The sequence below is a fragment of the Drosophila albomicans genome, chromosome 3 (genome assembly GCF_009650485.2).
Source record: "Drosophila albomicans strain 15112-1751.03 chromosome 3, ASM965048v2, whole genome shotgun sequence".
NCBI lineage: Eukaryota > Metazoa > Arthropoda > Insecta > Diptera > Drosophilidae > Drosophila > Drosophila albomicans.
In genome coordinates, this window is record NC_047629.2 from 4,597,300 (window position 1) to 4,608,841 (window position 11,542).

An 11,542-nucleotide genomic window follows, 5' to 3' on the forward strand; every position below is an offset into this window, starting at 1 on the left:
GTACGGTGAGACTTCAAACTGAATACCGACTATATACTGAGGGAAGCTAAGTAAATAACGCAACTGATTGTATATTGTTTCAAAATGTTTATTTTCACTGCACAATCGAATGATTTCAGCTTAGTTTGCTTAAGAATTTACGATTAAAAACATTATATAAATGTAAATACATAATACACTCTCGACATTTTGATATAACCAGGCACTAGAGCCCACAACACATACAACACTTTTTTCATGTACGTTACACATACACATGTACAATAGAATATGGGATCATAGGAGGATTGGTTTACAAATTTGAGTAGTATTTGGTGGGACCTAAGGTACAATTCCATCCAGTTACTAGCTAACTTACACATCTAGAGAAAAAACGAATGCGGAACGGTTCACAGTCGAACCTCTGGACGCTTCCAGCCGCCAAAGGCACTCTGCAGCTCCTCAGCCACAGCCAGGCAAAGGCGATCCTCATTGAAATTCGCAATAACTTGCACGCCAAGCGGTAATCCCTCACTGCCCAATCCCAGGGGGACGGCGGTTGCCGGAAAGCCAAGAACATTCACGATGCCAGTGTAGGAGAAGTTGATGGGTCTGAATATAGGCTCGTTGTGATATGGCGCCACTGTGGGATGTGTGGGATAGATGAGCACACCATTGTCGCCCAGCAGCTGCTGCAGAGTGGCACGCAATTCGTCCCGCTTGGCCACGAGATGATTGTACTTGGGTGAGCCATGCTGGCACTGAGCACTGTCCATCAACGCTGTTGTTAGGCCAATGAATGTGTGCTTCGAGGCGCCAACGAACCACTTGAGCAGCTCTAGATATGTGTTAATCTCGTAGCGCAAATCGCCCAGTTGAAAGTCAAATCCATGTCCAGAGTCATCGCGCATATTGGCAAACCAAATGGCCGCCGATTGGCGAATGTGCGGCAGCTGAAGGCGTTCCACCTGTGCATCGCCAAACTTCTTGCTAAGATGCTGCACAACGCGACGCATGGCCTGCTGAAGATCTGCATCCACAGCGGATACCATTTTGCCACCACCATCCGACTCCTGGTAGAAGAACTTCAACTTCTCCAGCGCAACCGGGGTGTTAAGACGCAACAGCTTTGCCTTGTCGCCAGCCATAATCTGCAGCATTGGTCGCAGATCCTCTGCAAAACGTGACATGGGGCCCAGACCGAGGAAAGCGTTCTGCTCGTCACTGAATGGCGTCGGGAACTGTCCATCATTGGACACAATTAGTTTGCTTGGCTTGTGACCGAAAATGCCATTGAAGAAGGCCGGCATGCGAATGGAACCGCCAATATCTGAGCCCAGACCGAATGCCGAACCAGCTGCTGACTGAACGCAGCCTTCGCCGCCGCTGGAGCCACCCACAATGCGATTCGTGTCGTAGGCATTCCGTGTCCTGCCGTGGACGGTGTTATTGCTCTCCCACCACATGCACACTTCCGATACATTGGTCAATGCGAATGGAATGGCGCCCGCTTTGCGCATGAGCGCAATTGCCTCCGCATCCTTCTCGCTGCGCACATCGCGTCGCGCCCAGAGACCAGCCGTGTGAAGCATGCCTAAAAACATTGGATTGGACATAAGTTAAGATGTTTTTTAAGTTTTTTCGGAGTGCACACACCCTTGACCGCTATGCAATCCTTGGTCGTAATGGGTACACCGAGGAAAGGCTTCTGCTCGGCCAATTGGTCAACGGTGTATTGTCCGGACTTGATCAGTTCATCGGCTGCGGCTGCCTCTTTGAGTGCCTCATCGTAGCGCTGATCCACCACACAGTTGAGCAAGGGATTCACTTCCTTGACACGGCGTATAAACGATTCTAGCACCTGAACGCTGCTTAGCTGGAAATGCGTTGAGAATGAATTCATTGATGCGATATATATAAAGAGATTATCTTTCCTTACCTGCTGCTCGCGTATTTTCTTAGCCAGCGATGTGGCCGATTCTAAGAGTATGGGATCCGTAATGGCGGGCATACGCTCTCCCTTGACGCCATAGATTAGGCGAAAGATGAGACGAAAGAAGGCCTGCAGTAGGCCAAATATAAATGCGCCTATGGTGCGTTTTAGAGGCACGCTCTCCGTCTGCAACTGCTTTTCAGGCATATTGATTGCTGTGGAATGTGAGGCTCTCTCTTGTATCGAAGTGTACCAACAAATTATCCAGCTTCAGCTTCTCTTGTCCATGTGTTGTTACTCTGCAAAATATTGAACAGATTTCCACTTATGATTAAACGAAATCGAGCAAGTAAACAAAAATGTAGATAGCATTTATTTGCGAGCAATCTTGTGTAAACATTTCCCTGAATTTTATATTATTATAGCGAGCGTGTTCTTTGTGGAATATTTTAAGTTTAGAGATTCTGTTTCCAGCAATTGAACATTTAACTAACATGGCACAACAATCGATCAATTGCAGACAAAGCAATTTAATACAATCGTATCCTTATTAAAGCGATTGCTTAAATGAATTGCTTTTTGCTTAAATAGAATTTTGAAAAAAAAAACAAAAACAAATATGCTCCCGGCATGCTGATAAACAATATTTTCAGTTCGATAGAAATTGCCACGTTCCTTTATAGTTTCAATGGTGAGTCATACATTATCTAGTTTACGACGTCTGGTCGGCATACGACTTCGGACTCTCAGATCGGGAACTACACATGACTAAACAACTGATTATTAGCTGCATAACTTGACGAGCATAAACTTCTGCATACCCTCTGAAACTTGTACGTAATTTACTTTTTTTTTTGTTTAAGCTAGTTACTTTGTTTTCTTTTTCCTTATAATCAAAGTACTTTATTTTCATTTTATTATTAATTTCGAAATCGATCAATCCCTCATATACTTATAAGTAATCCTAATCTATAAATAAAATAACTTTCGTAAGCACTTCAACTTGTCCATATACTTAAGAAGTATTACACTTTTGTTGATATTTTAATATGTAGGAAAAAATAAACCCAACACTGATAAATTCCAACGTAGTTCAACAAACGACAATATCTATAACATCAAGTTTATTATCGTTGCTATATGCGTTGTTCAAATCGTTATTCTCCATGTGGCAAGCTTATCTTATCGCACTTTAATGAATTGTATCGAATTAGCCTGAGACAGAGCTTAAACGATTGCCAACTGGAATAGCCCAAGAGAGCAGGCAGGATCAGTCATAAATCACGAAATAAGCAAACAAGTACACGTATAATATAGCAACAATAACTGAACTTTATCGTGCACTCTTTAATAACTCTTTGTGAAGTGACGCATACTCGTAGGATAGACTGCACAATCTACTCATACATATAATGACAAAACAAAGAAAGCGAATGTTCGACTACAAAATACCTTAAGACTCAAATGATAATTCCTAAGACAATATAATAAAGCGTATATCTTTCTACGCTTCAAGGCTCATTTAATAAAATTCAATTGAAATGCAATTTACCAATCAAAAATTTTAATTTATTTTAATTTACTAAAACTATTTTTTTTTGTGTATTTAAAATATATTTTCAAGTTTTATATTCGAAGCAAAGATATTAATAAATTTTAAATTGATAGCTTTCTGGAATGGATGCAGCCGCCTCTTAGTTTAACCAGTTGGCCAGTAAAATGCCTTATAGTAACATATTTATTTATTAACTTTTGGCATTTGCATACAAAACGTTTATAATAAAATAGGTAATGCGTGGAACGAATTGGTTATAACATTAAGGTAGTCGGTGTTCACCCCCATAAAATCTTGCTATTACATTTTAAGCCTAACGTATACTTGAAATGATAATGATATAACGTAAATTATATATTTTTTAAGATTTAAATATATTTTGGATTTAAAATAAATAGATATGAGATAACTTTTCAAATTTCGTACCAATTAATTTCGTAGAAGTAAAAAGTTATTGGAATAAAAATTCTGTCCTAATTCATCAATATTTCTAAAACCGTATTATAAAAAGCTACCACAACAAAGATTTCTATAAATATAAATAAAAAATTGCTAAAAAAAAAAAAATTACGAGGTATATTCACTCAACAGACGCATGTCAATATCAATTTCTCGTTCTCTCTCTCTCTTCTACTCCATTTGTTTCCTTCTTATCTCCCACTCACACTCTCTGTTTTGAGTGGTCGCCTTTTGTAAATTGTCTGTCATGATCAAGGCTTGAACTATAATTGTTGTTATCGTCGCTATAGAGCAATTTGTTATCAACTAATAGTGTTGTTGTTATTGTTGTTGCTGGCAACATATCGCAATTTGTTCAAGCAAAAGCTTGTCGTAATAAGTTTGATTGAATTGCCAGACTGGAGAATATATGCAAACAATAATTTACACATGGCAACAAACAATCTATTGTGCCATAAATAAGCAATCTGAACATTTCTAAATATATTTCGAAATTGGAAGCGCAAAGTTCAAAGCATTATCTCGAAGAGTTATACAAATGTATACCTAATGCAAACAGCATGATTATGGTGGATTGCTTGTAAGATAAGATTAACTTAAAAGTCATCAAAGTCTGATTTTCATATAATTTAAAGCAACAACACTTGTTGCTCTTCTTGCTCTCCTGTTGCGTGGGAACAAACGAAGACCCATTGGGTTAGAGACAGAGAAAGAGAGAGAGTTAAGAGAGCTTTTAGTTGCGTGTGAAGCTAATTAAATGGCAAGCAGAGCGAAATGAATAAACATCTATCATCTGACGTTGTATGCGTCGCGTAGGTGTGTATTTCTAGCAGGGTGGCGAAAGGTGGAAAAGCAAACATTGCGACCGGCAAGCGGCAAAACGGCAAGCTGGAGGGAACAGGCAATGGTCAGAAGAGTGAGAGTGAGAGTAACAATAGCCAATAATAATATGACATCATGCTATGTCTGCTAAAATAACATTATACATATTACATGCAGTCACACAATCATTCCACGAAGATTCAAAATGCAATGAAAACCACTTGCACTTTTATATCTACACTTGTCCATTTGTGCTTTCTTAAAATGGTGCATTGCGTATAACCACGTAGTATTGAATATTGCACTACATTGCATTTTTTTTTTAGCATGAAACCGGTTCAACGCAAATGTTTTGGATAAATAGCGCCAATTTGTAGTTATTTATTCACATACACATATAATTTCAGATACGCGACACAATATGTACATATGTATGTCAATAAGGAATGCGTGCAAATGAATATAATCGTCGTGTTGTTGGAATGAATTGTAGACTTGTAGCTAGTCAAGCGATAGAATTACGGCGTCTGGATTTACTCACAAAACACATACAGATCCAAACAGCTGACCGACTCGTTGAAGACTGATTGAAGAGCAGCGCTTCGAGTACTTTTTTTTGTTGTTTATGACGATTGCTGTACAGAGCAGTGTGACCAAGAGTTGCATTTCAAAATATACTACTATATTGGGAAATATTTTTAAACTACAATGTTAAAGAATTGTTGGATAAAAATAATAGCATTTGCATTTAACTAGCTGATAAATCATTATGCGTGAATAAGTTCAGGACTGTTCAAAAATTATTTGTTCGATTGCTTTAGAAAATCACCCTCCAACTAGTTTGGAGTGTGCATCGATTTCTTGTTTATCGATTAAGCAAAATTAAGCAGCTGTTAAGCAAAGAAGTAAACAGCAAAGCATTAGTAAATATGAGCGACGCAACGTTAGAAACAGCTACACAAAATGATGAAAAACCGCCGAGTAGTTCGCCAATTGTGGCCCCATTATCCGCCAGTAGTCTGCAACTGCCCACCACTGCACAACAGAAGCTAAGCGCACCTTCCTCAGGCTCGGCGACAGGAAATCCACGAAACAAATGCGCCTTAAAGCCAGGGTACTCCTTAATGAGTTGGGTGCGTCTGTGCAACTCGGGTGTCGATCTTACTGGCACTGGCGGACGCATTGAGCCGGTCACACGTGAAGAACTGGCGCAACACAATCGAGTTGACGACGCCTGGGTGGCCATAAGAGGTCGCGTCTTTAATGTCACACATTACATGGACTTTCATCCAGGTGGCGTCGATGAGCTGATGCGCGGTGTTGGAAGAGATGCGACAAAACTATTTGAAGAGATCCACGCATGGGTCAACTATCCTCAGTTGCTCAACAAGTGCTATATAGGACAATTGAAGGATAACGCTTCGGGAACCTCGATACTTGCTCCTCCGTCGAGTCCCGCGAACGTTTTACCCCGCTTTGATTGGACACAAACGTTCGACGATCTCTCGTTTCGCTTCCAAACGTATCGCTGGTCAAATCCAGGAGTGTTCGTACAACATTCCGCGGCCGAAGAACCAACGAAAAAGCTTGAGATTGCAGTGCAAGTGGAAGAGGTTTGGCATGGCTTTGGATTTGAGTTGTGCCGTGAGGTTTTATGGCCACCAAAAGCGGTTTTGACGAATCCAGAGACTGGAAAAATTGAGGTGGTGTTTGCCAAGTATATGTCAGGGCCATGGACAAAATATGGAAACCATGTGGGCACGGTACTGGGTACGCTGAGTGAGCTGTTAAAATACGAGGTGCATAGCCGCGAGGACTTCAATCACGACTCGTTCCAACTGAACTTGCAGAGCCTCAAGCAAGAGGTGGTGCTCAGAGTGCCAATCGGCTCTCATGTGAACATTGAAGTGCCGCACAACGGCGAAGTGCTGCAACGCAGCTACACACCTCTGCCGTACTCCTATCTGCCTGGTCCCAACAGAGAACCTATGGCGACAAAAAACGATGTGAAGTTTCTTATCAAGTATTATGAGAAAGGTGCCGTGTCCAAGGAACTGCATGAAATCAGTACTGGCACCCTTGTGAAGATGACTGTGCCGCGTGGCAGCTTTAAACTGTCCGAACTGGAGAAACATCGCAACATCCTGCTTCTGGCTGCTGGCAGCGGCATCACTCCCATGCTCAGTTTTATTAAGCCATTGCTTCTAAGGGAAGCGAATCGCATGTAAGTTGTATGTTGAATCTTTAAAATAGATTCACTTTAATATTTGATTATTTGTCAACAGCGAGCGCGTTCATTTGATGTACTTCAACAAGAAAATCGCCGATATTTGGCAGAAGAATGAATTGAAGTTGCTCCTGAAATGGGACGAACGCTTCACTTGCGTCCACTACACTTCGGAGGCAGGGGAAGAGGAACAGCTGCAAGTCGGTCGTATTGGCGAGGAACTGTTGGCTCCATTGTTTAAGGAAAAGGACGGTGAGCGCTTTAGCTATGCTCTTATATGTGGACCCACCGGATTCAACACTGCTGCTGTAGATGCTTTGACTGCATTAAAGATGAAGACCGAACAAATTCATGTGTTCCAAGGTTGAACTGCTCTGCTGGAAATTGTATTTGTAGTTGTGTATTTTTCTTTAATTTTATATTATTTTCTTTCAATAATTTAATAAATTTAACAAATACTAGAAAATTGTTTTTCCTGACGTATTTTTCACAATAAAGACGTCGTCGCCGTCTACTTTTCACTTATGTATGATTCGCACATAGGTCGCATAAATTTGGTTTAATAGTGTATGAATCTGAATAGTCAAGGAACAAATAAAATGTAGTATCTGTGTAATCGTAATCGTGGAGGGCACTGGTCATAGGACAAAATCATAAAAGAAGAATCATTGTATATACTCTACACACCAATGTAAACGGGTCAATTTCTGTACAATTTTGACTGATGTAGTAGGCAGCAGCAAAGTAATTTATCGAGCCCTCGATAAGCGACACCAATCAATCATCAATTTTGACTGCTACCCCTTAAGTAGACATGCTTATGTATTTATGCGTGTGTGTGTGTTTGTGTATGTGTGACTGTGTGTGTGGGCGTGGGTGTCTAGTAGGATTCTTCTAGTAGGAGCGAATTGCGGGGGGCACAGTCTGCACCTCATCGTCCAGCGTCTTGTCAATAACACCACGATACTTCAGGTCCACCTTGCCAGAGTCGCTGTCCACCCAAGCGAGCGTGTGCTTGCGCCAGTGCTCCTCGAGGGGCTTCTCGGTTTGGCTGTCCAGAGGTTTGCTGTAATCCTGTGGAGAACATGATGATATAACAAAAGTCGCGGCATCAAACGATTTCTGCACTCACGTATTCATCGATGCGCACTTTGAAGTCCTCGCGGGCATGTGCGCCGCGGGATTCCTTTCGCGCCTCGGCACCAACAATGGTCATCTGGGCATTCGCCAGCAGATTCTGCAGCTCCAGCGTCTCAATCAGATCCGAGTTCCACACCAGGGATCTACACAAAAGAGTCATATGAGGAATGCAACCAAAATTATGCGTGATTTTTTTACTCACTTGTCGACCACCTTGATGTCCTTGAACTGGTTGTAGATCTCCTTCATTTCGCGAACACCCTTCTCCAGGATGGGACCATCGCGGAACACAGCAGCATGGTTCTGCATGGTCTTCTGCATCTTCAGGCGCAGATCGGCAGTAGTGATTTGACCATTAGCATGACGCAGCTTATCCAAATTGGCAACTGAAGCCTCGCCAGCGTTCTGCACAAAACAAAAGAAAACCAATTAAGCAGCTGCTTCAATACCAGTACAGAATGCACTTACATCCTTGAGCGTGGGCGCTGGGGCTCCAGGAGAGGCCTCCTCAGCGATGGTCTTGGCACAAGCACGTCCAAAGACGACAAGATCCAAGAGCGAGTTGGCACCCAGACGATTGGCGCCATGCACTGAGCTGCAGGCTGCCTCGCCGGCGGCATAGAGACCGGGCACGATCTTGTCATTGCCGTTCTTGTCAATGGTCAGCACTTGGCCGCGATAGTTGGTGGGCACGCCGCCCATGTTGTAGTGCACGGTGGGCAGCACGGGAATTGGCTCACGAGTCACATCGACGCCAGCAAAGATCATGGCAGTCTCAGAGATACCAGGCAGACGTTCGGCCAGCTGCTTGGGTGGCAAATGATGCAGTTGCAGGTAGACATGATCCTTTTCGGGTCCAACACCACGACCCTCCATAATCTCAATGGTTATGGAGCGTGAGACAACGTCACGCGACGCCAGATCCTTGGCAACAGGCGCATAACGTTCCATGAAGCGTTCACCCTTCGAATTGATAAGGTAGCCGCCCTCACCGCGGCAGCCCTCAGTGATCAGACAGCCGGCGCCATAGATACCCGTGGGATGGAACTGCACAAACTCCAGATCCTGCGATGGCAGACCCTGGCGTGCCACCAGAGCGGTGCCATCGCCGGTGCACGTATGCGCAGATGTGCAAGAGAAGAAGGCGCGTCCATAGCCACCGGTGGCAATGACTGTGTTTTGTGCACGGAAACGATGCAGGCTGCCATCCTCCAGATTAATGGCCAGCACACCGCGGCACTCGCCCTCTTCAAAGATCAGATCCAGAGCAAAGTACTCCACAAAGTAGTTGCAGTCGTAGCTCAACGATTGACCATACAGGGTGTGCAACAGCGAGTGTCCAGTACGATCAGCGACAGCACAACATCTGTGCGCCTGGCCGCCTTTGCCGAACTTCAAGCTCTGGCCACCGAAGGCACGCTGATAGATCTTGCCGTCCTGGGTGCGGGAGAAGGGCATGCCGTAGTTCTCCAGCTCGATGACAGCCTTGGGTGCCTCGCGTGTCATGTAGTGTATGGCATCCTGATCTCCCAGCCAATCACTGCCCTTCACTGTGTCATACATATGCCACTTCCAGTCATCCTGCTCCATGTTGCCCAGTGCGGCGTTGATGCCACCCTGGGCGGCAATTGTATGCGAGCGTGTGGGAAACAGTTTGGTAATAACCGCTGTGCGGAATCCCTCGGCGACCAAGCCAAAAGCAGCACGCAAACCAGCGCCACCAGCGCCCACAACAATGGCATCGTAGGCGTGATCAATAACCGGATATTGCTTGGAGATGGCATCCGGATTGGCGGATGTCGCTTGCTTTTGTCCGGTTATGTGAAAGCTGCGCTGCGTTGCCGCAATTGGTGCCACACGGTGCTGTAATTAATCCAATTGCAGGGCGATTAGTTCAATAGTAAATTGCAGTTAGGGCTGCGTTGTTATTTACATGCAATCTTTAAAAAACAATTTATTTAATTTGACTAGTTGCGGGGCACAAAACAACAAACCGCTTATTAGCATATTTCAGAGTAGCGATAAGATGACTTTGTAAATTTTTGAGTGATAGAGCAACAACCAATTAGCACATGGAAAACACAAGCTCACACACCTAGACCAGCAGAAAGCGGAGCTAGTGAGGAACTAGCGACATCACTAGTGCATTAGCGTATAGCAAGATACATTGCGAAGTTATAAGCGCAAATCTGTTACACTCGTTCACCATGGGAGTAGTGCGGAGCTAGTCACAAAGTATATAGTACGTAGCCAGTCATTCAATGTATACTAGCACTAGCCCATAGCTGACTACAAAGTAGTTAGTGCGTGACTAGAACCAAAGCAAAGCGCACAAATATATGTATGTATTTGAGTCTGTTGTAGTGCAGGCAAGCGGGACACGCTGTAGCAGCTGCTTGAGAAGATTGACAAATGTGTTTGTAAATGAGACGGCGGCATTTATTAAAGCGCACAGACACATTAAGTTGCTTATGTAATGAATAATGTTTGATTGCAAACTGTCGCTCTTATCAATATTAATTGTATAATCAGCTGTTGCAGACGCGCCTCTCGCCCTGCCTCTCTTTGTCACTCTCAAGCACTTTCGGTCAAATAGAAAGGTACTCAAAATAATTTACAAATTTGCTTATCAGCAAAGAGAGGGAGAGAGATACTTGAGTACTAAATGTTTTCAGACAACACCTAGGCTAGTTAATCCATGTGGGCGTAATTTTTGGCCAATCTTTTTACTTGGGGTTGGGCCTCCAAAAAGAACTGGATACGTGCTACGTGCAACATAAAACATAACCTCTGGGCGTTCAGATGCACTCCCCTAAATGAATATAAGTAATTGCGAATTGCATGCGCAATTTGTTTTTAATTACCGCATTTACGCAATGCCTTAAAGAATAGCAGTTGACGCAGTCAATCGGCAGACAACGCTCAAATTTAAGAAATTACATAACACAACACACACTGTGCGACGAGACAACGAGGGCTGCGTTGCCTTTTTTGAACAAAACTTTTGTTAACTTCTCTAGAAGACTCGCTAAATAAGCCTAATGCAAACCCATGACTGATTGTATAATGCAATGCTTGGCCAGTTGGGCCGGTTTTTTTCCTACAGAGCAGAAAGAAGGCAACGTACCATTGAGGAGACTGCATTTTTTGCCAAAATCGATGGCACACGCATAATTCGGAACATGTTGGCGGTGCTGCTGCTTCCTGGAGCTGTAATAGAAGATGCACTTTAGTTTAATTTCTACGCGCACGCCACTTGCAATTGTTAAAGGGTAAAAAAACAAATATTGTACGTGTTTGTGTCAATGGGATCAAAACGAAAAGTTTACAAACTTTTTAAAAGTTATATATCGACTACAGTGTGGCCCGAGCTTGGAAAACAGATAAATACAATCATTACGATTGTTCATGAAATCATCGTCATCGA

General features: G+C 43.2%; 3 protein-coding genes across 4 annotated transcripts; 1 reads left to right on the forward strand and 2 right to left on the reverse strand.

The window, feature by feature from the left end:
• Nucleotides 1–67: 67 nt before the first annotated feature.
• Nucleotides 68–5,410, reverse strand: LOC117572273 (fatty-acid amide hydrolase 2-A). The gene is made up of 4 exons (XM_034254976.2): nucleotides 5,290–5,410; nucleotides 1,919–2,211; nucleotides 1,636–1,855; nucleotides 68–1,573 (listed from the first exon to the last, which is right to left on the reverse strand). Exons 2-4 carry the CDS (start codon nucleotides 2,117–2,119, stop codon nucleotides 390–392), a joined length of 1,605 nt encoding a protein of 534 aa, XP_034110867.1. The 5' UTR covers nucleotides 2,120–2,211; nucleotides 5,290–5,410; the 3' UTR covers nucleotides 68–389.
• A 90-nt stretch (nucleotides 5,411–5,500) lies between these two features.
• Nucleotides 5,501–7,612, forward strand: LOC117572274 (cytochrome b5 reductase 4). The gene is made up of 2 exons (XM_034254977.2): nucleotides 5,501–6,972; nucleotides 7,034–7,612. Exons 1-2 carry the CDS (start codon nucleotides 5,678–5,680, stop codon nucleotides 7,341–7,343), a joined length of 1,605 nt encoding a protein of 534 aa, XP_034110868.1. The 5' UTR covers nucleotides 5,501–5,677; the 3' UTR covers nucleotides 7,344–7,612.
• LOC117572271 (succinate dehydrogenase [ubiquinone] flavoprotein subunit, mitochondrial) lies at nucleotides 7,360–11,537 on the reverse strand. Of its 2 annotated transcripts, none has more exons than XM_034254974.2 (6): nucleotides 11,449–11,537; nucleotides 11,243–11,325; nucleotides 8,584–9,978; nucleotides 8,318–8,520; nucleotides 8,108–8,258; nucleotides 7,360–8,049 (listed from the first exon to the last, which is right to left on the reverse strand). In XM_034254974.2, exons 2-6 carry the CDS (start codon nucleotides 11,297–11,299, stop codon nucleotides 7,870–7,872), a joined length of 1,986 nt encoding a protein of 661 aa, XP_034110865.1. In that variant the 5' UTR covers nucleotides 11,300–11,325; nucleotides 11,449–11,537; the 3' UTR covers nucleotides 7,360–7,869. The 2 variants fall into 2 exon arrangements, with proteins under 2 accessions (XP_034110865.1, XP_034110866.1); XM_034254975.2 differs by lacking the exon at nucleotides 11,449–11,537 and adding an exon at nucleotides 11,409–11,427.
• Nucleotides 11,538–11,542: the final 5 nt, after the last annotated feature.